Below are 24,833 nucleotides of genomic sequence, written 5' to 3'. Positions count from 1 at the left end.
GGGGCAGCCCTGACCTGAGCCCCCTCAGGAGGACAGATCCTGGGGGCAACCCTGACCTGAGCCTCCTCGGGAGGACAGATCCTGGGGGCAGCCCTGACCTGAGCCCCCTCAGGAGGACAGATCCTGGGGGCAGCCCTGACTTGAGCCCCCTCAGGAGGACAGATCCTGGGGGCAGCCATGACCTGAGCCCACTCGGGAGGAAAGACACGGCGGGAGGGCGGCTTGATCCGCTCGGACACATCCCCCCCACAAACATAGACAACAGAAACAGTCCCACACCAGGGCTTTCACTCAAAAGTTAACACATTTCAATAAGACAGAGGGAGAGCCCGGGGTATTTGCTGTGAGCGAGGTGGAGGAGGAGAGCAGGAAACTGCTCCCCGCCATGGCCCTGACCGTGGCCCTGGCCTGCACCGTCTGACCCCTCAGCGCGGCCAGGGCCCGGGCCGGGGCCGGGGCCACGGTCTCCCCTCCGCCCGGCCCCAGCCGCCTCTCCCCGGCCCCGGCCATTCCTCGTTCACCCACCGCCACCTCCAACCCTGGAGGGGGAATAAAAACCCACAAACAGCAAAGAAACGAGACATCTGGAAAACAAAAATACTAATAATAAAATGTAAACAGCCGACCGGAGACCTTTCCCTCTCTGCCCTCCAGAATTATTCAAATCGTAAATTACTTATTCCTTTTTTTTAAATTTGAGAACATTAATGAAAAGGTTAAACAGTTTAAATTCCTCTCATCATCACCAACATGGCCGCCCGTTCGGTTTCTATTTGAAATAAGAAGCCCTGAGTGTCTTTGTCAGCTTCACCTCTGTCACCCTCACCCCAGCCCCAACCCCGGCCCAGACCCGCGGCGGCCGCTCTCTCTCTCAGCCCCGGCACTTACGCGAATAAGGCAGGCGCTTCGGCTGCTCCTGCTTTCTCCTGGGCATTTTCCTTCCTCCCCAACTCCTCTCTTTTTTTTTTAAACCATTTTCTCTTCACATTCTCCTCTTTTTATGTTTTGTTGTTGTAAATGCACACGAGCCAACAGTAATAAGTATATATTTTAAAGTGTGTGTGACATGTTATGTGTGTATAATATGTACCGCATTGTGTGTCTCTGTGCAGTGTCAGCCGCTGGAGGGGCTCCGAGCCGCACACAGGATGCACCTGGCCGGCCGTGGCCCCGGTGGGTGAGTGAGTGAGTGTCTGTGACTGTGTGTATGTCTGAAAGAGGAGGCAGGCAGTGTGAGGCTCTGCTGCTCCAACCCTAACACTAATCTCGAGATCAAAGGGCAAGTGCAGGGACGGCAAGTAAAGGTGCCGCTCGGCTCGCAGGGATACATTCGAGACGAGCGCTGTCCCCTTTGCTTTTGCAATTACAGACTGGGTGCAAATAAAAACACTTAATCGTTTGCATATTGCAACTAACATGAAATGTATCAAATGTTTTAAAGGGACCCGTTGCCACATAAAGTTCACATTGTTTTTTGGGGGAGATCATTCATTTTTATTACGTGATTATAATCCGAAAAATGCTAAACTTGTCAAGTCGCACTCATCTACATCGAGTCTTATGCATTCTGATTTAAAAATTGTAATTCTTTTGAAATAGGTGACTCTGGAAAATAAACATAATTCCTTGATGTTTGAAAATAATTTGCAAACTATTTCACCGTTTTAGATCAAAGAACTCACTTATAACATTTTGTCCAGAGCCTTAAACTTCAATTTCATTAAAAAATTAACAACTTCCAAATATATAAAGAACTCGTATTATACAAGGTACACACAACAGTTCGACATGCCGGTCCCACTACAATTCGTGATGAAAGGGGTTTCTTAGGTAACATCAAGCTTCACGCAACATGATTCAAGTGTTTCATTTTAAATTGTAAAACATGTTGATATTAAAGACTGTAGTTACTTCATCGGTCTAGAGTCGTTTTACAATACAGTAAATAGTCTAATCCCAGCTCTCTGGCAAAATAACTTGGCTGAGAACAATTTGTTAAGAGGTACCATGTTACTTTTCTTTTTCATACATATCGGTTCAGTTCATATGGATATGCTGGGCAAAAAAAATAGTAAAAAGTTTTTCTGAGCACAATCATTTTCACATTCAGTACTTAACTAAATAAAATTGGAACTAATTAAATGGATGACTGCTTTTTCTAGGCTTTTTTGCTGGTTTTATTTCAAAGCATACATAAACTCATCACTGCCTGAGTTATGTCTAAACCTTGCAAAACTAATAAACATCTCACCAGAACTATTGAAAGGTATCTCATTCCACAAACAGCACCTGATCTGATGAATATTTTCTGCTTTTTAGATTTGCAGCATCCAGAGTATTTTGCTTTTATATGTAAAAAGTATACTTGGAACAGGAAGCAAAGAATAAATTTGTATTATGTGGTGGTTATTTTCACATCCTCGGGATGTTTCAAACCACTTTACAAGACTACATCTTTGAAGTGAAGTTGCTGTTTGGTAAACAAACTCAACATCATACCTACGTCCTTAAACATCAAAAAGCAGTTAACTGTTTTGCTGATGTCAGTTGAGACTTCATGGTGAGAGACTGGGAGCTGTAGAAGAGGAAAATTATTTGGGGGTCTGTGCACACATGTTGGGTCTACAGAAAAGGTTTATTGCCATTTATCTCAAGAGAGTTAGAATACAAATCTCCCCATATCATTCTAGTCCTAACATCCTGAAAACTAGCTCCAATGATTATTCTATTAACCAATATAAGCTCAGGTTTTTTAAGGTTGCACTTGACATTTTACTATGTTAAAGGTTCGATATCATTGCGAGTCAATGTCCTTTATTGAAGTAACCAGGGAACTAATTTAACACTTTAATAAAAATGATTGAGTACCAAACAACTTGATGTAACAACTTGAGAAGGTAGCAGGGTAATCACCACCAACATGATTTACATTCGATGCATAATTCAAAGTTGTTTAATTTAAATTATCTAATTGTTTATAATTTCAACTTTACTGTGTTATTTTTGTAAATACATTTGTTGGATAATTAGTTTTGTTTTGCACAAAACACAATTTTGAATTATTAGGAACAGACTGTGATCATGAAAAAGGCTGCTCCTGACCGCTGTCAGCATCACCTGTCCTGATCACCACATTTCTGAAGGTAATAACATAGGCATTCTGTACATGCTCTGGACGCATGCAGATTGTTGATGTTTAACATTGATTAGTGTGATATAGAGTGTTGGTAGGTGAGGGAGTGGTGATTGGAGCAGTTTGAGGGCGGTAGGGTGGTTGATAGGAATTGAACTGGAAGTATATACGTTTAATGACCTTAACCACTTGTGTGAGGTGATCAAACCTCTCTCAGGACTCAGCACGGTAGCATAAGAGGATAGCACTGTGGCTTCACAGCGCCAGGGTCCCAGGTTCGATTCCCCACTGGGTCACTGTCTGTGCGGAGTCTGCACATTCTCTCCGTGTCTGCGTGGGTTTCCTCCGGGTGCTCCGGTTTCCTCCCACAGTCCAAAGATGTGCAGGTTAGGTGGATTGGCCACGATAAATTGCCCTTAGTGACCAAAAAAGGTTAGGAGTGGTTATTGGGTTCCGGGGATAGGGTGGAAGTGAGGGCTTCAGTGGGTTGGTGCAGAGTTAATGGGCCGAATGGCCTCCTTCTGCAATGTATGTATGTTCTATGTTCTGTTCTATGTTCTATCTATGTATTTGGTACCAGACTGTTGGCATTGATCACTAAGGCTACTGCCGTCTGAGCAGTTGCAAAAAGAATAGAACCTCTCCATCTGTCTATCTCCTGTATCATCAACTCCAATGCAACATCCGAAAAACGATGGAGCACGGTCTCTTAACCGCTGTGCCATTTTGAGGACTGCTTTCCAATCAGTTTCAGCTCCTGATGCAGCTACAATGCACCTTACCTTTAAACATACAGTCTAGCTGTAAAGTAGTATGGGCTAGCTTTAATTGCTACAGAAGCAAAATTTTGGAGGTGCTCGAAATCTGATGTAAAAATAGGAAATGCTGTAAATATTCATGAGGTCTGGCAGAATCTGTTAAGAAAGAAACAAGAGTTAATGTTTCAGGTCAATGGCCTTACATCAGAACCTTTACCTTCTGAGTATTTCTAGCTGTAATTTGTGCGAGCCTCACATGAACTTATGCCTGCTGCAAAATTCCCTCCAAATTTCTTTTGAAGTGTGCGGGCAATTTGTTTAAGTGCACAACCCCTTTAAATATTTTTGCATGTCTATGCACACACATGGTAATTTAAAGGGGTCAACATGTGCACAACCCGTGCTTAGAAGGAACATTGGACCCCCTGCAGATGCATGTAGCCACTCAGCAACATGTTCAGCATTGGGCTGCATGCACAATCTTGGAAATGAGCAGGCATTATGAAGTTTGCATGCTGCCTGTGTCACTTTAGTCAAGTCTGGAATAATCATTCAGCACAATCCCTACATCTGCATTTAATGGCTATTCAATTTATCCCCCACATCTCATCAGTACATCTTAGTGATTAAAAGTTTGCTCATATACTATTTCTAAACCATAAAAGTATCATACTGATAGTGCAGTGAAACAACGTGGAAGGGTTTTCCCAAGATAATCAGTAACAAGAATAGGAACAGGAATAGGCCTTTCAGCCTCAAGAACCAGTTCCACCATTCAGTAAGATCATAACTCCAATTATGTGCCTTGGTTCATTACCCCTTAACACCCTTGCCAAACCACAGATTTGAAATTTTTTATTGACCTAGTATCAACAGCTTTTGGTGAGAGGGAATTCCAAATTTCCATTATCCTTTGTTCCTATCATCATCCCTGTATGGCCTAGCTCTGATCGCAAGGTTACACTGACTTGTTATTGATTCCCTAACAGAAAAAATATCTACTCATCTACCCTCTCAACACCTTTATACACCTCAAATATCTCACCCCTAATCTTCTATCCTCAAGGGAATGCAAATATAGTCTGTGTAATCATATCCTCATAATTTAACTCTTTGTCATCAGAGAACTATTCTGGTGCAGCTACACTTCACCCCCTCCAAGGCCAATATATCATTTCTGAGATTCAGTGCCCAGAATTGAATCAGTACTCCATATAGGATTTAACTAGAACTTTATGTGACCTATGTCCATTCCTTTGTGCATCTCTGTAGATGAAGGCACCTCCATTAACCTTTTCATTTTGTTTTTAATCTGTCTACTAGTTCATAGGTGAGTTCTGTACATGCACATGAAAATCTCTCTACTCTCCACGATTCCTACTTTGTCATTTAGAAAATATGTTCATCTATCCGTCTCTGCCCCTGACCATATTTCTTCTCCATCCTCGCCTCCGTTCTAACCCACCCCTTCCCCCCACGGCTATCTCTCTTGGCCTTCTCCCCCACCTCACTCCTGTTCACCAGCATTAGCTGCCAGTGTGGCAACTCCTGCCTGAAGTCTTCTCCCACTGATCCCCACCACCCCTCCCCTGCCCTCATCTCTCTGCTCTGTGAAGAAGTTTCCCTCTGACCTCGTCCTCCCCCATCCAAACAAAGACTCATCTCGAACCACAAGTCACCTTCCCCAAGAAGGCTGTGGAGCCAAATCACTGAGTGTCTTTAAGACAGAGATAGATAGGTTCTTGATTAATAAGGGGATCAGGGGTTATGGGGAAAAGGCAGCAGAATGGGGATGAAAAAATATCAGCCATGATTCAATGGTGGAGCAGACCCGATGGGCCGAATGGCCTAATTCTGCTCTATGTCTTATGGTCTAACAAACAATAGAAAAAAAAACAAGGCTCCAAGCAGCAGGAAGGGGGATGGGGACAGCCGTCCCCTACCATCTTTTCACCCTGCTACCCTTTGTCAATCCAACAGTAAAAGAAAGAAAAAAAAACTCCATATCGGAGATAAAAGGCAGCACGGTAGCATTGTGGATAGCACAATTGTTTACAGCTCCAGGGTCCCAGGTTCGATTCCGGCTTGGGTCACTGTCTGTGCGGAGTCTACACATACTCCCCGTGTGTGCGTGGGTTTCCTCCGGGTGCTCCGGTTTCCTCCCACAGTCCAAAGATGTGCAGGTTAGGTGGATTGGCCATGCTAAATTGCCCTTAGTGTCCAAAATTGCTGTTGGTGTTGGGTGGGGTTACTGGGTTAAGGGGATAGGGTGGAGGTGTTGACCTTGGGTCGGGTGCTCTTTCCAAGAGCCGGTGCAGACTTGATGGGCCGAATGGCCTCCTTCTGCACTGTAAATTCTATGATAATCTATGATAAAGAAAACCCCCACTCCCTCCATTCCCACTCTACCTGTATTCCCATTTACTTCAAAGTTCCAGCAACTCAGTCTCCCAGAATTGTTCAGTTTAGTTCTCCCCCAGCTGATGCTCCTTGTTGGCCACTTCTGGGGTCTCAACATATTATTCCCGGTGTTCATAGGTCATCCAAAGCTTCGCCGGTTAGAGCACCCCAAACCTGATCTGCCGTGGATATAGCACTGCCTTTGTTGAACCCCGCACGCCGTTTAGTCAGCTCAGCGCCAATGCCCTGGTATAATTAGACCTTGTTCCCCTCCCATTCACAATTACGCTTCTGCCTGGCCCAATGTAGAATCTTCTTTTTCTCCACGAATGTATGGAGCCTCACGATCACCGTCCGTGGCAGCTGCCGCACTCTAGGCTTCTGCCTCAGAGACATGTGCACTCTGTCCAGGGGCCTTATCCAACATCCCCTCCGCCACCAGCCCTGCCAGCATCCTCGAAACGTACCTCGTGGCACTCGCACCTTCCACTCCTTCTGGCAGGTCCACAACACGCAGATTCTGCCTTCTCGATCTATTTTCCTTCTCTTCCACCTTTGCGTTCAACGTCTTGCAAAGGACTCCTAAGAGCCCCACTTCTGCTTCCAGTGCCACCACCCAACCGCTGTGGTCCGACATCACCAACGGTTGGTCCATGAACCAGCTGATCTGGAAAAGATTGATAGATGGTCTAAAGAATAACCTAATGCCAAGCAAGGAGGAATAGGAACATGGGAAGGGCTTGAGTGATTAGACACATTTACAATCTCCACCCATTGGACGGATGTGGTAAACCACTATTGCACCTGTATTAGGTGATGTATGGTAGGACCTGTATTACAGGTTTGCCGGTAGTCTGCCTGCTAGCAGCCATTTCACCAGCAATAAAGCCTCAGTTGGATTCAAGTATCGTCTTTGTCCAATTGATCGTGCCTCAATTTATTGCAATAGGATTTTAGAAAAGATGGACCTACGAATCAAACCACATCGCCTATAGCTGGATCCGCAATCAAGCGACTCCAAAAAGGACTTTAATCACTGGCTAGCTTGCTTCGAGGCCTACATCAACTCAGCGACCACCCCTGTTCCGGAGGCTCAGAAAATACAGATCCTTTACTCAAGGTTGAGCTCCAATGTGTTTCCGCTGATCCCAGAATTACGCCGACGCCATGGCACTCCTCAAAGAAAACTACGCACAGAAAACGAACACGCTCTTCGCCAGGCACGTACTCGCCACTCGCTCTCAACTCCCTGGTGAGTCCATAGAAGACTTCTGGCGGGTCCTAATCCCACTCGTCCGGGGCTGTGACTGTCAGGCAGTTACGGCCACCGAACATTCCAACCTTCATATGCGCGATGCGTTCGTAACGGGGATTGGGTCGGACCTCATACGCCGGAGACTGTTAGAAGGGGCCACGCTCGACCTAGCTGAGACAAAGAAGCTAGCACTCTCCATGACGGTTGCCTCACGTAATATTCAGGTCTACCCCGCCAGCCGCGCGGCCCACCCCTCCGGCCTCGCGACCCCACAGACGCCGGCCCCAGCGGGGGCCTTACCCAGCCAGTAAGCCTACGCCACACGACAGCCCACGCATCGCGGGGGTCCCCGATGTTACTTCTGCGGCCAATCTAACCCCGGATTGCAAACCCGTCGCCACCAGGAGCAGATGGTACAACACCCAGGACAGGACCTTCATGAGGTCCGAGGTCCAGCGGCTGCTTCGGGAGGGCATCATCGAGGCCAGCAACAGCCCCTGGAGAGCCCAAGTGGTAGTCGTTAAAACTGGGGAGAAACATAGAATGGTTGTGGACTACAGCAGACCATCAATCGGTACACGCAGCTCGATGCGTACCCCCTCCCACGCATATCTGATATGGTCAATCAGATTGCACAGTACCGGGTCTTCTCAACGGTTGACCTCAAATCCGCCTACCACCAGCTCCCCATTCGTAAATCGGACCGTCCATACACCGCTTTCGAGGCGGACGGCCGTCTCTATCACTTCCTCAGGGTTCCCTTCGGCGTCACTAACGGGGTCTCGGTCTTTCAAAGGGAGATGGACCGAATGGTCGACCGGTACGGTGTGCGGGCTACCTTCCCGTACCTAGACAACGTCACCACCTGCGGCCATGACCAGCAGGGCCACGATGCCAACCTCACCAAATTTCTCCGCACCGCCACTCTCCTCAACCTCACCTACGACAAGGAGAAGTGCGTGTTTAACACGACCCGCTTAGCCATACTCGGCTATGTGGTCCAGAACGGAGTTCTGGGGCCCGATCCCGACCGCATGCGTCCCCTCATGGAGCTCCCCTCCCTCACTGTCCCAAGGCCCTCAAACGCTACTTGGGTTCTTCTCGTACTACGCCCAGTGGGTCCCAAACTATGCGGACAACGCCCGCCCACTCATTTAGTCCACCAACTTTCCCCTGACAGCTGAGGCGCAACAGGCCTTGGCCCGTATCAGAGCCGATATAGCCAAGGCCGGGATGCACGCAGTAGACGAGACACTGCCCTTTCAAGTAGAGAGCAACGCATTGGACGTCGCCTTAGCCGCCACCCTCAATCAGGCAGGCAGACCCGTGGCATTCTTTTCCCGCACCCTTCATGCCTCAAAAATTCGGCACTCATCCGTCGAAAAAGAGGCCCAAGCTATCGTTGAAGCTGTGCGGCATTGGAGGCATTACCTGGCCGGCAGGAGATTCACTCTCCTCACTGACCAACGGTCAGTAGCCTTCATGTTCAATAATACACAGCGGGGCAAGATCAAAAACGATAAAATCTTGCGGTGGAGGATCGAGCTCTCTACCTATAATTACGAGATTTTGTATCGCCCCGGCAAACTCAACGAGTCCCCAGACGTCCTATCCCGAGGTACATGTTGTGGTGAATGTAACTTAGTAATTCACACTGTATTTACCAATACCATTGTAAGTACAGTAGCGTTATCCGACCACTAGTGGGAGTAGCGCTGGGAATGCTCAGGAGTTTGTACAGGGCTCCACCCTTGGCTCCGCCCATGACTCCTCTCCCTTTTTTGCTGTATAAATACCCTTGTCCAGAGCCAGCCTGCAGTTCATCGAGAGTTCAATAGGTAACAGGCTGGCTCTGTAGTAAGTAGATTAAAACCACTGTTCATATCTCAAAGCACGTGTCTAGTGAATTGATGGTTCCATCACATGTGCCAGCGCACAAGTAGACCGACTTCAGGTCCTGCACGGTAGCCTTTGTCACCCAGGAGTCACACGGTTGTACCACTTCATTAAGCCACAAAATCTGACCTACTCCGTCGAGGAAGTGCGGACAATCACCAGGGACTGCCAGGTCTGTGCGGAGTGCAAGCCACACTTCTACCGGCCGGACCATGTGCGCCTGGTTAAGGCCTTCCACACCTTTGAACGCCTCAGCGTGGATTTCAAAGGGCCCCTCCCTTCCACCGACCGAAACACGTATATTCTCAGTGTGGTCGATGAGTACTCCAGGTTCCCCTTCGCCATCCCATACCCTGATATGACGTCTGTCACCGTCATCAAAGCCCTAAACACTATCTTTGTTCTGTTCGGTTTCCCCGCCTATATCCACAGTGACAGGGGATCCTCATTCATGAGTGATGAGCTGCGTCAGTTCCTGCTCAGCGGGGTATTGCCTCCAGCAGGACGACCAGCTATAACCCCCGGGGGAATGGGCAGGTAGAGAGGGAGAACGGGACAGTATGGAGGGCCGTCCAACTGGCCCTATGTCCAGGAACCTCCCAGCCTCTCGCTGGCAGGAGGTCCTTCCTGATGCACTCCACTCCATTCAGTCACTGCTGTGCACTGCTAACAACACACCCCATGAACGTCTTTTAGCCTTCCCCAGGAAGTCCACATCGGGGTGTCGCTCCCGACTTGGCTCACAGCTCCAGGACCAGTACTGCTCCATAGGCATGTCCGACTCCAGAAGGCGGACCTGTTGGTGGAAAGGGTGCAATTGCTCTACGCCAACCCCCAGTATGCCTAAGTGGCGTAACCCGACGGCCGCAAAGATACTGTCTCCCTCAGGGACCTGGCACCAGCAGGTTCCACACACACCCACCTCTCCGGCCCGGCGCCACCCTCCCCTCCCCCGGCGCTCCCAGCATTAACCCCACCAGGACCATTCGCACTTCCCCTTCCCACGCCCAAGGATGAAGAGGATATAGGCACGCTCCCGGAGTCACCGAACATCAGGCCAGCACCGATATCGCCGACACCGCTACGTCGCTCTCAGTGGAACATCAAGGCACCGGACCGGTTAAATTTCTAACTGGCACCAGACTTCAAAAGACATTTTTTTGGATCAATTACTGTAAATATTAATTCATTATTGTATATAGTCCTCCACTACCCCCGCCGGACTCAATTTCAACAGGGGGTGAATATGGTAAACCACTGTTGCACCTGTATTAGGTGATGTACGGCAGGACCTGTATTACAGGTTCGCCGGTAGTCCCTGCCTGCTGTATAAGTATGCGTGTCCTCCAGCTAGCAGCCATTTCACCAGCTGCTGTGGGAGGCCACACATCTTATAGCAATAAAGCCTCTGTTGGATTCAACTATCGTCTTTGTCCAATTGATCGTGCCTCAACGGAGTCCAGGTTTTGTCAGTAATAATTCCTAGACGGCACAGCAGAAAGCTTTCCAGAGATGTTAAAGAAGCACTAGGGGCTGACGAACAATAGCTAGAAGAAAGGTGGACTGTAGTTAAGCAGTGGCTGTTAAAATACAACCTGCCAAAAACTGATAGGCAAAGATTACCGCTTGTATTCAGAAGAAGAATCAGAATATGAAGAAAGGTTTAGGAAAGTTTGTACTGTGTGCTGAATTTGGGTGCATTTGAGTGCTATAGTGAGAGTTTGGTGACACAGGGGTATTAAGGGTTTATTTTTTAATTTTTATCTAAAATCTAGTCTTTCTTTTATTTAGTTAATTAACTTAAACGTTCCTGTTTGGTTAAGAAGAAGGTGAATTTAAAATCAGCTTTAAACAAAGGTTCTCCTTGCAGCTACTTGCAGCTGAAGCTTGTTAATTAGTTAATTGGATTAGGCAAGTTTTCAGAGGCTAGAGTCACAGTATAAATCTGAGCTAGTTACAGTGCAGACTTTGTTTGCACTGAGTGCTGCATTTGGGTGCATTTGAGTGCTATAGTAAGAGTTTGGTGACTGAGGGAGTGCTGAATTTGGGTGCATTTGAGTGCTAAAGTAAGATTTTGGTGACTGAGGGAGTGCTGAATTTGGGTACATTTGAGTGCTATAGTGAGAGTTTGGTGACTGAGGGAGTGCTGAATTTGGGTGCATTTGAGGGCTATAGTGAAAGTGTGGTGACTGAGGGAGTTAGGTGAGGAGGGAATAAGGTGCTCCTTTCAGTTCATTTCCTACATTTCCTCAAAGAGTGTGAAGGGATCTGGGAGTTTACAGAGACTGCAGCTGACTGGCAGCAGAGTCAGAGGGCAGAGCTCCAGTTGCTCCACTGTGCAACTATATTCTGTAAGGTAAGAGGGGATGGAGGCTAGGGCAGTTGCATGCTCCTCCTGTAGGATGTGGGTGGTGAGGGATACCACCATTGTCCCCGCTGACTATACCTGCGGGAAGTGCACCCAATTCCAGCTCCTCAGAGACCGTGTTAGGGAACTGGAGCTAGAGTTGGATGAATGTTGGATCATCCGGGAGGCAGAGGGGGTACTAGAGAAGAGTTACAGGGAGGTAGCCACACCCAAGGTACATGACAAGAGTAGCTGGGTTACAGTCAGCAGAAAGAAAGCAAACGGGCAGACAGTGCAGAGATCCCTCGTGGTCGTTCCCCTTCAAAACAAGTATACCGTTTTGGATGCTGTTGGGGGGGGGGGGGGGGATGACCTACCGGGGGAAGGCCCTCCCGGCAAGGTCTCTGGCACTGAGTCTGGCTCTGTGGCTCAGAAGGGAAGGGGGGGAGAATAGAAAAGCAATAGTGATTGGAGACTCAATGGTTAGGGGAATAGATAGGAGATTCTGTGGTCGCGAGAGAGACTCCCGGGTGTCAGGGCCAGGGATGTCTCGGATCGTGTCTTCAGGATCCTTAAGGGGGAGGGGGAGTAGTCAGAAGTCGTGGTGCACATTGGTACCAACGACGTAGGTAAGAAAAGGGGTGTGGATGTAATAAACGAGTTTAAGGAGTTAGGCTGGAAGTTGTCATCTCTGGTTTGTTGCCGGTGCCACATGATAGCAAGGCTAGGAATAGGGAGCGAGTGCAGTTGAACATGTGGCTGCAGGAATGGTGTAGGAGAGAGGGCTTCAGATATTTGCATAATTGGAGCACATTCTGGGGAAGGTGGGACCTTTACAAGAAGGGTGGGTTGCATCCAAACCAGAGGGGCACGGTTTTCTAGTACTCTTTGGGAGGATTTAACCTAATTTGGCTGGGGAATGGGAACCGGACCTGTAGTCCAGCAACTAATGTAGCTGATGTTCAGGACGTCAAAGCGTGTAGTGAGGAAGTGGGGAAGGTAACACTGACAAAGGAGAGTTCTTGCAGGCATGGAGATGGGTTGTGTCATAATATCCACTCATGGATATAATGAGATACACACAGGATAACCAATGAACAAACACGACACAGAACAACCAATCACCAGACAGGACACTACCACTATAAAACACACGAGGCATTAAGACTCTGCCTCTTCTCACTGGATACAGCTACAGAGATAGTTAGAGTGCACAAGGCCATGAGCACCTTCTCCATGTGACAGAGAGCTAGTCTGGTCAAGCCAGTTTGAGATTATCAGTTTAGATTAATAGAATGTCAACCCACAGCAGATTACGTACAGCAACAAGCAAGTTCAATAAAACAGTGTTGGACCATCTCCTGTGTCGGAAGCCTGATTCGAGTCTCACTGCATCCAGTTGCAGTCGATATTAGACCAACTCAGATAACACATCAGGTTGAAGTGTGAGGTGGATCTGCCTACTGAGGTAGTATGGGTTGAAGTCAGAAATAGGAAAGTAGTAGTCACCTTTGTGGGAGTTTTTTATAGGCCCCCCAATAGCAGCAGGGATGTGGAGGAACAGATTGGGAAACAGGTTTTGGAAAGGTGCAGAAGTTACAGGGCAGCATGGTAGCACAAGTGGATAGCACTGTGACTTCACAGCGCCTGGATCCCAGGTTCGATTCCCTGCTGAGTCACTGTCTGCGCGGAGTCTGCATATTCTCCCCGTGTCTGCGTGGGTTTTCTCCGGGTGCTCCGGTTTCCTCCCACAGTCCAAAGACATGCAGGTTAGGTGGATTGGCCATGATAAATTCCCCTTAGTGACCAAAAAGGTTAGGAGGGGTTATTTGGTTATGGGGATAGGGTGGAAGTGAGGACTTAAGTGGGTCAGTGCAGACTCGATGGGCTAAATGGCCTCCTTCTGTACTGTATGTTCTAAAAAAAAGTCACAGGGTAGTAGTCATGGGTGACTTCAACTTCCCAAATAATGAGTGTAAACTCTTTAGTTTGGATCAAATAGTTTGGATGGGGTGGTGTTTGTGCAGTGTGTCCAGACAGCTTTTCTAACACAGTGTGTAGATTGTCCGACCAGAGGGGAGGCCATATTGGATTTGGTACTTGGTAATGAACCAGGGCAGGCGATAGATTTGTTAGTGGGGGAGCATTTTGGAGATAGTGACCACAATTCTGTGACTTTCACTTTAGCAATGGAGAGGGATAGGTGCGTGCAACAGTGCAAGGTTTACAATTGGGGGAAGGATAAATACGATGCTGTCAGACAAGAACTGAAGTGCATAAGTTGAGAACATAGGCTGTCAGGGAAGGACACAATTGAAATGTGGAACTTGTTCAAGGAATAGATACTACGTGTCCTTGATATGTATGTCAGGCAGGGAAGAGATGGTTGAGTGAGGGAACCATGGTTGACAAGAGAGGTTGAATGTCTTGTTAAGAGGAAGAAGGATACTTGTGTAAGGCTGAGGAAACAAGGTTCAGACAGGGTGCTGGAGGGATACAAGATAGCCAGGAGGGAACTGAAGAAACGGATTAGGAGAGCGAAGAGAGGGCATGAAAAATCTTTGGCGGGGAAGATCAAGGAAAACCCCAAGGCCTTTCACACATATGTGAGAAATATGAGAATGACTAGTGCGAGGGTGGGTCCGATCAAGGACTATAGCGGGAGATTGTGTATTGAGTCTGAAGAGATAGGAGAGGTCTTGAACGAGTACTTTTCTTCAGTATTTACGAATGAGAGGGGCCATATTGTTGGAGAGGACAGTGTGAAACAGACTGGTAAGCTTGAGGAGATACTTGTTAGGAAGGAAGATGTGTTGGGCATTTTGAAAAACTTGAGGATTGACAAGTCCCGCAGGCATGACGGGATATATCCAAGGATTCTATGGGAAGCAAGAAATGAAATTGCAGAGCCGTTGGTAATGATCTTTTCATCCTCACTGTCAACAGGGGTGGTACCAGGAGATTGGAGAGTGGCGAATGTCGTGCCCCTGTTCAAAAAAGGGAATAGGGATAACCCTGGGAATTACAGGCCAGTTAGTCTTACTTTGGTGGTAGGCAAAGTAATGGAAAGGGTACTGAGGGATAGGATTTCTGAGCATTTGGAAAGACACTGCTTGATTAGGGATCGTCAGCACGGATTTGTGAGGGGTAGGTCTTGCCTCACAAGTCTTATTGAATTCTTTGAGGAGGTGACCAAGCCCGTGGATGAAGGTAAAGCAGTGGATGTAGTGTACATGGATTTTAGTAATGCATTTGATAAGGTTCCCCATGGTAGGCTTATGCAGAAAGTAAGGAGGCATGGGATAGTGGGAAATAGAAGTCAGAGAGTGGTGGTGGATGGCAAATATAGAAGTCTGGAGCCCAGTTACCAGTGGTGTACGGCAGGGATCAGTTCTGGGTCCTCTGCTGTTTGTGATTTTCATTAATGACTTGGATGAGGGAGTTGAAGGGTGGGTCAGTAAATTTGCAGACGATACGAAAATTGGTGGAGTTGTGGATAGTGAGGAAGGCTGTTGTCGGCTGTAAAGAGACATAGATAGGATGCAGAACTGGGCTGAGAAATGGCAGATGGAGTTTAACTCTGAAAAGTGTGAGGTTGTCCATTTTGGAAGGACAAATATGAATGCGGAATACAGGGTTTTTTTTTTAAAATTTAGATTAGCCAATTATTTTTTCCAATTAAGGGGCAATTTAGCGTGGCCAATCCACCTACTCTGCACATCTTTGGGTTGTGGGGGCGAAACCCACGCAGACACGGGGAGAATGTGCAAACTCCACACGAACAGTGACCCAGAGCCGGGATCGAACCTGGGACCTCAGCGCCGTGAGGCGGTTGTGCTAACCACTAGGCCACCGTGCTGCCCTCGGAATACAGGGTTAACGGTAGGGTTCTTGGCAATGTGGAGGAGCAGAGAGATCTTGAGGTTTATGTTCATAGATCTTTGAAAGTTGCCACTCAAGTGGATAGAGCTGTGAAGAAGGCCTATGGTGTGCTAGTGTTCATTAGCAGAGGAATTGAATTGAAGAGGCGTGAGGTGATGATGCAGCTGTACAAAACCTTGGTACGGCCACATTTGGAGTACTGTGTGCAGTCTGGTCGCCTCATTTTAGGAAGGATGTGGAAGCTTTGGAAAAGGTACAAAGGAGATTTACCAGGATGTTGCCTGGAATGGAGAGTAGGTCTTACGAGGAAAGGTTGAGGGTGCTCGGCCTTTTCTCATTAGAACGGAGAAGGATGAGGGACGACTTGATAGAGGTTTATAAGATGATCAGGGGAATAGATAGAGTGGACAGTCAGAGACTTTTTCCCCGGGTGGAAAAAACCATTACAAGGGGACATAAATTTAAGGTGAATGGTGGAAGATATGGGGGGATGTCAGAGGTAGGTTCTTTACCCAGAGAGTAGTGGGTGCATGGAATGCACTGCCTGTGGATGTAGTTGAGTCGGAAACATTAGGGACCTTCAAGCGGCTATTGGATAGGTACATGGATTACGGTAGAATGATGGGGTGTAGATTAATTTGTTCTTAATCTAGGACAAAAGTTCGGCACAACATCGCGGGCCGAAGGGCCTGTTCTGTGCTGTATTTTTCTGTGTTCTATGTTCTAAAGTCTGGATGGAGCACTCAGGAATGGAAATGCTGGAGGGGCAGGAGACTTAGCACACAAGTACTCTTGGGCCGTTGAAGGCTGCCTTTGTTGGTGGTTTGAGAACAGATTTGTCTAATGCATTAAAATTTGTGTTTCCTGAGTAGGACCAAGTATCAATGACATACGCGATATTAATAGATTGATGTATTCAAATTGACTAGGATATGGAATCTAGGATTCAAACTCTCCAGACCTGGTTATAGCCTAAAGATTTACCATTTCAGTCAACAACTAATGCCCTATCTAATTCAAATGCTCCATGGGAGCCAAAACCAATACGGGGCAAATGCCACAATTGTGGAAAGGACGGGCACTGGACCAGGCCGTGTCAGGCGAAACCAGAGGGCCGTCAGGGACATGACTCAACATACCGAGAGCCGCATGGAGATGTGTGCGGACCCCGCCAATGTCTCTGTACAGGGAACCATTCAGGCTCCGCCCACTGTCACTGCCCAGAGAAATGTATTACAGAGAGCCGCAAAGAGAGATGTATAATCCCTGCCCATCGTCACCATATAGAGTGTCCGTACAGGTCTGAAGAGGAGCCTGGTATGATGGATGTATTCAGGGAATTGTCACCACAGCTCCAGGCTGCACTGATAAAGCTGTCAAAAAAACTAGTGAAGCCCACCTTCAGTCTCCCTGTCCCTGCCTCTCTTCACGCCTTGATTGACAACAGGAGGGATGAATTGTATACATCATTGAGGGTGGGCGGTAAAGAAATAGACTGTTTTTTTGTTACAGGCCCGGGGTTAACATGCCTTCCTCTTGTTTCTGCAAATTTGTTTCCTTTGGATCAGAAAATAACTAGCCCATGGTGTAGGAGATGATGCACTTGGTTATCAAAATAACTCATCCCATGCTAATAGAATTTGGCCCACCTGAATTGATTTCTTCAGGCAGGATAGGCCCAGTGGACCAGGCCATTCTGGGTCTGGATATTCTAAGCCAATTGAATTCTTCTCTAAACTTTGAGAATGGGAAAGTAACATGGTCAATTGGAGCCTTCAAGAAGGATCAGCTCGACGAACATCCAATTTGGGTCAAAGATAAGAATGATTGTGGTCTACTCCACATGGAATCCGCATCATTTACTGGAATTGCCCCACCTTGCACTAAACAATATCCCATCAACCCATTCTCTATTGCAAGAATACTACCTGTAGTAAAGCAACTGGAGGAAATGGGTATGGTACTCACCACTGATGTATATATTGTATGTAGAGGATGTGGTGTAGGTGTTTTGTGGTAAGGCCCTGTACTACAGGTACGGGGGTAGTTCCCTGCCTGCTGGCTCCGCCCAGTAGGCGGAGTATAAATATGTGTGCTCCCAGTACAGCAGCCACTTCGCCAGCTGCTGTACGATGCCACACATCTTCGTGTAATAAAGCCTCGATTGCATCCAACTCTCGTCTTTGTGTAATTGATCCTGCATCAATGGGTATATTGATTAAAGCACACAGCTCATCGAATAGCCTAGTTTAGCCTGTAAAAAAGCAAATGGCACATGGCTGTGAAGGTCCAAAGGTAGAAATCCTGCATCCTGTCTCGCATATTAAAATGCCTACTGCCATTTTGATTTTTGGTTGTCTTTTCAGTTTAACAGACCATGGCCAACCTACAAAGGCTTGCAAGTAGTTAAATGATAACACTTTTCTTTATATGTTCAAGGTGTATGCCAAAGATTTCAATGTTTCCAATTGTTGGGTATGCATTGCTACTCCTACCAACTCAGGGGCGGGTATTCCTTTTAGGACTCCTGAAACAGCAGAATGGTACATTTTCCAAAGCACCGCCCGTTCTTTCCAAGCTCGTGAGGGAGCTGCCATATCGGGGAACGAGATCCTGGGTCTTCCTGAGAAAGATTGATTGATTGATTTGATTTATTGTCACATGTACTGAAGTATAGTGAAAAGTATTTGTCTGCGGCCGAGGGAGCGTACACAGTACGTACATCGTAGACAAAGAGAATAATCAACAGAGAACATTGACACTGGTACATCGACAAACAGTGATTAGTTACAGTGCACATCCTTGTGGGGCCCCAGTGTTTAGGACTAATGTGGAGGAGATGCTGTTGCCTATCCTGACAGATTGCAGTCTGTTGATGAGGAAGTCAAGGATCCAGCTGCACAGGGAGGGATCAGAAAGAGAGCTCAGTTGTGGAGGTCTGCGGATTACCCGCTGATGACCTTTTCAAGGTTGGTTACAGTGCGGAACAAGGGGCCAAACAAAGCAAGTGCATGAGCAAGAGCAGCATAGGGCGTTGTGAATAGTGTTCTTACAGGGAACAGATCAGTCCGAGGGGGAGTCGTTAAGAAGTCTTGTAGCTGTGGGGAAGAAGCTGTTCCTATGCCTTGATGTACAGGTCTTCTGACTTCTGTACCTTCTGCCTTATGGAAGGATCTGGAAGAAGGCAATGTCTGGGTGGGAGGGGCTCTGATAATGCTGTCTGCCTTCCTGAGGCAGCGGGAGGTGTATACAGAATCAATGGGAGGATGACAAGCTTGTGTGATGCGCTGGGCTGAGTTCACCACACTCTGCAGTTTCTTACGATCTTGGACCGAGCAGTTGCCATATTAGACTGTAATGCAGCCGCATAGGATGCCCTCTATCGCACATCTGTAGACGTTTGTGAGAATCGATGCAGACATACCAAATTTCTTTCGCTTCGGTAGGAAGTAGAGAGGTTGTTGGGCTTTCTTGCCTGTTGCATCAACGTGAGTGGACCAGGACAGACTGTTGGTGAAAAGTAACTTAAAGCTATTGATCATCTCCACTTCAGAGCCATTGATGCAGATGGAAGTGTGTGTTGTGCTATGCTTCCTGAAGTCGATGATCAGTTCTTTGGTCTTTCCGACATTTAGAGAGAGGTTGTTTTCGGTACACCATGCAACCAAGTGAATTATCTCCCTCCGGTCGTCTGATTTGTCGTTGTTTGAGATGCGGCCCACCACAGTCGTATCATCCGCAAACTTATAGATTGAGTTTGAGATTAATCTTGCCACACAGTCATGTGTGTATAGGGAGTATAGTAGAGGACTGAGCACACATCCTTGCGGGGCCCCGGTGTTGAGGAATATTGTGGAGGAGGTGCTGTTGCCTATCCTGAAAGATTGCGGTCTGTTGGTAAGGAAGTCAAGGATCCAGCCGCACAGGGAGGGGTTAAAAAGAGCTCAGTTGTGGAGGTCTGCGGGTTACCCGCTGACTATCTTTTCAGGGTGGTACCAGAGCAACTACGACAGGGACCAGAATCCTCCCTATATAAACCTCCCAACCACCTTCATTCAGAATGGATCTGTATGTTTGACTTGTCATCACCCTAAGGGACTGGAGATAGGATATAGTAATTGCACCCACTATTTTAATGTAATTACACCCAATATTTTAATGTAATTGCACCCAATATTTTAATGTAAGTAAGGCTTACAAATGTACTCCAACGTTAATAGAGGCTGCTCTCGGTTCTTATCCATTGACAGGCCTATACAATTCTACCGGCGATGGGAATTTCTCAGACCACTGGTACCCAGAAGATGTTGCTCACTTTACTTCCTATACTGGTACTTATTTTGTTTGCGACCACAGAGCCTATCCTTGGCTTCTACATTTTTGGTCAGGATCATGTTATCGAGGGTATATGATACCCGCTATTCGTCATTCCCCATCTCTACTAGAGGTAGCAGGGGTAAGACATAAATGTGCCATTACTGAACGTGACCAGTTCCTTGTTCTTTTTATGGGGATGCCAAGGTAGCCAGAGTTTAATAAAATGGCAGACATCATCAAAAAGGTGGCTAATGATACCTCTGCCACCCTGTTCAACATTTCCGCTGCAATGCTAGCTATCTGAACGGCGGCCTTGCAAATTCGAATGACTCTTGATTATGTTCTGGCCGAGAGAAGTGGGACCTGTGCCCTGATTGGGTCAGAATGTTGTACTTACATTCTAGATAGCTCCAAAGAAATCACTGATTTGGCAAAATACACCCAGAAGGAGGTTGAAAAACTCAATCAACCTGAGTCCAGCACCGTTTGGTGTAGGGCCACTGAGTGACTAGGGTTCCTGGGAGCCTCAGGCTTGGTCATGCTCATGGTCATAATTTTTGCTATGTATGTTTTGTTTCTGATGACCAAATGTATCTGCAAGAGAATGTCAAGAAGCCCTAAAATGGTGCCTCTGTATTCACTTAAGCAAATACCTCCACAGGATATAAGTGATTCTTACTTGTATGTGTTTGTAACTCTTTCAAGGCTTGCCCATTCCAGTGAGGAAGGATATTCCTAAACAACAGGACTATCAAAGGCAACTGTGAATGTGTTCCTTTTAACTTTTACTTCTTTTATTTTCCTTTTCGTTTTACTTTAATTGTGATTAATTCTATTAGGTTCAGAAGAATCAAAAGAGGGACCGATAGTTTTAGGTGTTGGTTGAATACATATAGCTGAGTGGTAAAATTCTTAAAAGAGCCTTGACTGTGGGGAAACCAGACAGTGTTACAGTAATTGATTCACATAATGAATTAGCCATTGTATTCCAGTATATTCAGCACTAGGAATGTACTCGGTCTAATCAACTACAGCAAGGTCTCTGGGCTGAGAGGTGTAACATGGAACATGCGAGAAATATATCCAGTAATTTTCATAGATTCATAGCATTTACAGTGTAGAAGGAGACCATTCGGCTCACTGAGTTGCACCGGCCCTTGAAAGAGCACCCTACATCAGCCCATGCCTCCACCCTGTCCCTGTAAGCCAGTAACCCAACTAACGTTTTGAACAATTTAGCATGGCCAATCCACCTAACCTGTGCATCTTTGGACTCTGGGAGGAAACCAGAGCACCCAGAGGAAACTCACGCAGACAAGGGGAGGAAGTGCAAACTCCACATAGACAGTTACCTGAAGCCGGAATTGAACATGGGTCCATGGAACTGTGAGGAAGCAGTGCTAACCACTTTGCCACCGTGCCACCCTGAGACTGCACACACAGACGCTGAGCTAGTTTTGATAGGCACCAGTCAATCTTAAGTAATGTCCAATGTTTGAGCAATAAATCATCCTCTAAGTAACAGACATTCATTTGATCAAACCAGCTGAGAATTAGAAACCAATGAGGGTAAATAAGGAGTTAAACCAGAAAAAACATGCGCGAATCACTCTGGACTTACCTGGAGTAAGTCCAGGGTGATTCTGCGATTTTCAGGGGGCTAGCAGGGCCCCGGAGTAGTCCTCGCAGCTACGGCTGCCGATATGGGGCCCTGCACTTCCGGTCGAGGGTCCGCACATGCATACGGCGGCGGCCTCGACAGGCCGGGCCGCACAGCATGGCTGACCCACACCGCGGACCGGCACCGACAACATAGGCCCCCCACCAGATCGCGCGCGGATTGGTGGCCCCCGATCAGATCCCTGGTCATCCTGGAGCCCCCCTCCCCTCCACCAGGGCAGCCATGGAATGTGTCTGCAGCCGCTAGCCGACGTTCCCACCGGGTGGAGCCATGGGAGACCCATGCCGGCGGGAACTCGGCCAGTTGGTGGCAGAGAATCACCATGGGGGCCTCTTTCAATGGCCCCTGACCGGCGGCGCGTCAACCGCGTGTGCCCGATTGGCGGTAATTCTGCGGAACTGGAGAAAATGTGGGAGCGGCATCGGACCGATCGCGGGTCTCATGTCCATTCTCCGCCCCCACGCCAAGTGCAATTTCGGCGCGGAGGATCCCGCCCAAGAATTCCCTTAAAAGTATGACCTCGTGGTCGAGATCTTTGTTCCTGAATTCTTGAATCATCTATCTGTTTGTTTGTGTTAAAGTAATTTCTTTATGTTTTATGATTTTTGCCAATTGTTCGACCTTTTTATGTATTGTTTGATATTTTATTTCTAAGTTTTGATTCAGTTCTTATTCATGTGTATTCAAGTGAATAATTAGCAATAAAGTTGTATTTATGACACCTCCAATCAATCGGACAATCGACTCTTATTAGAAGATAAATTAAGCGTCCCGACAATTAGTCTTCAATTCCATCAGTTTCCCCAACACTATTTCTCTACTAATACTGATCTTCTTCAGTTCCTCCTTCTCACTAAACCCGGTGTTCCTGAACATTTCAGGTATGTTATTTATGTCCTCCTTTGTGAAGACAGAACCAAAGTATGTATTTAGTTGGGCAGCCATTTCTTTGTTCCCCATTATAAATTCCCCTGTTTCAGACTGTAAGGGACCTACATTTGTCTTCACCAATCATTTTCTCTTCACATACCTATAGAAACCTTTACAGTCAGTTCTTATGTTCCCCACAAGCTTACTCTCAAACCCTTCTTAATCAATCCCTTGGTTCTCTTTTTCTGAATTCTGAACTGCTCCCAATCCTCAGGTCGGTTATTTTTCTTGGTCAATTTGTATGCTTCTTCCTTGTTGCAGTTCCATGGCATGTTGACGCTGTTAGATGCCCACACCATTTGGTGCTGCTGGAATACCAATGCTGTTTTGCCAATTCATGTGTGGGCATCAATTTCTACATCATCCTCTTTGGAGATGTTGCTTCCTAGATTGGGAAATGATCAATGTTCTCAACATTCTGTTGCCCAATGGTGATGGGAGAGCTTTGTTGCCAACCAGTCATCATTGTCTTGGTCTTTCTGCAGCTTCATTAAAGTCACTTATAAATGTAATGAAAAGTTGAGGCCCGAATGAGAGATACCACTAGTCACATCCTGCCAAGCAAGTGAACTCTGTCAAGATTCTCTAAGGAGGTACCAAGCGACTAAACTTTTTACCCAGAAGGCAGGAAGATCTGAAGGGTGTCCATTCATGCACTTGCTAGTGGACAGCAAATTAGACAAAGACCTAAGAATAGGTCATCATGCACTTGTGGCCCTCAGTCAATGAGGACACAACAGGAAGTGAGATGTTGGTTCAGCTCCTTTGCATATCAGGCTGATAACTTCTTTCAGCTAACTTCCCTAGCATTCAGCAGCTAAATAAAGTAGAATTGTTACAAATAAACAAAACATTGAACCAAATTATGATTCTTGTAACTGTTACTGTTTGGAGTTTTTGAAACGGTTCTGATGAGAAAACTCATTCTTTCTGATCATGGGAGGAAGCTTTTGTTTTGTGACCATATCCAGGGCTAGTGTGCGGTTAACTATAGCCCCACTGGAAAGAAAGGGGCAGGTGCCAGGGTGGCATTGAAAGGGGGGGGGAGGCAGGTAGAGTGGGGTGGGGGGGGGAGGGGGAGATTGTTGGCGGGTGTGTAAGGATGTTTTGGCTCTTTGCTGCTTCCATAATTGTTTTTTGTGTTTTTCTTCTTTGTTATATATATTTGAAAATGCCTCAAATTTTTTTTTTTTTTCAAAAAGCTCTAGCCCCACGTGACCCGGAGTAACAAGATAAGTGAATTGTGATGACTGGAAGACTTTAGGAATATTAGATTCTAAATATTGGGCAATTTAAGGGTTTAAAAACCTGGGGTTAGAGTGTGTTTGACTGCAGTGGTCGTGTTTTTTTCCCCAATAATTCTGTTTTGCAAGGCCTGGGTGCTTTTAGCAGCCAGAAGATGCAATTGACAAAGGAATATGTTTTTCAGTCTGGGTTAATGGGCTGTTGTTTGACTGGGAAAGTCCCCGAGTAGTTAATGTTCTTTGCAGCCTGCAGAAATAATTTTTTTTCAGCTTGGGGAGATGCGGTCATTTCTGGGCGGAGCCAGGAAATGCAGAGAGACATTTTCGACAGCTTTAGACAGGCAGTTTTGTGGAGAAAATTTGGAGAGAGGACTTAAATTCTGATTGCTGTCATGGAGTCCACAATTCTCCCACAGCAAGATAGATTGAGAGCTGTATGTTCCTTTCTTGTTTTATAATAAGAAATTGAGTACAGTAGCAGTATTCAATGGGTAATTGTAAGCTGTGATTTTCTGGTGTGAATTTAAAACAAGTTAATATTATATTCATAAAAAATTTTCATTTCTAAAAATACCAAGGCCCTATTGAGCGGCATGGTGGCACAATGGTTAGCACTTCTGCCTCACAGCCCCAGGGTTCCAGTTTCAATTCCGACCTCAGTTTTGTCGAGTTTGCACTCTCCACTTGTTAGCGTGGGTTTCATCCGGGTGCTCCGGTTTCCTCCTACAATCCAAAGATGTGCAGGTTAGGTGGATTGGCCATGCTAAATTACTCCTTAGTGTCCAAAACATCAGGTGGGATTACTGACTTACGGGGATAGGGCGGAGGCATGGGCTTAAGTAGGGTGTTCTTTCCATGGACCGGTACAGTCTCGATGGGCCAAATGGCCTCCTTCTGCACTGTAAATTCTATGATTCTATTTCTTCATGCAATCACTCTTGAAGAAAATCATTCTTTCCACACAGTCTAAAATATTGGGGGTTTCGGTCC

General features: G+C 46.7%; 1 protein-coding gene across 5 annotated transcripts in view; it reads right to left on the bottom strand.

The window, feature by feature from the left end:
• Positions 1 to 1,257, bottom strand: part of znf827 (zinc finger protein 827) — a 197,865-nt gene extending 196,608 nt beyond the window's left edge. For 3 of the 5 annotated variants that reach the window (XM_038791926.1, XM_038791928.1, XM_038791927.1), the window contains exon 1: positions 889 to 1,254. In XM_038791926.1, coding sequence (XP_038647854.1) covers positions 889 to 934 — 46 coding nt within the window. In that variant the 5' untranslated portion in view covers positions 935 to 1,254. Of the gene's footprint in view, positions 1 to 888 lie in introns of all 5 variants that reach the window. The other 2 variants (XR_005460047.1, XM_038791929.1) reach the window with 1 other exon arrangement.
• Positions 1,258 to 24,833: the final 23,576 nt, after the last annotated feature.

This window comes from Scyliorhinus canicula, chromosome 3 (genome assembly GCF_902713615.1).
Source record: "Scyliorhinus canicula chromosome 3, sScyCan1.1, whole genome shotgun sequence".
Classification (NCBI taxonomy): domain Eukaryota; kingdom Metazoa; phylum Chordata; class Chondrichthyes; order Carcharhiniformes; family Scyliorhinidae; genus Scyliorhinus; species Scyliorhinus canicula.
Note: the sequence above shows the minus strand (reverse complement) of the source record. Positions and strands in the feature narration are given on the sequence as shown.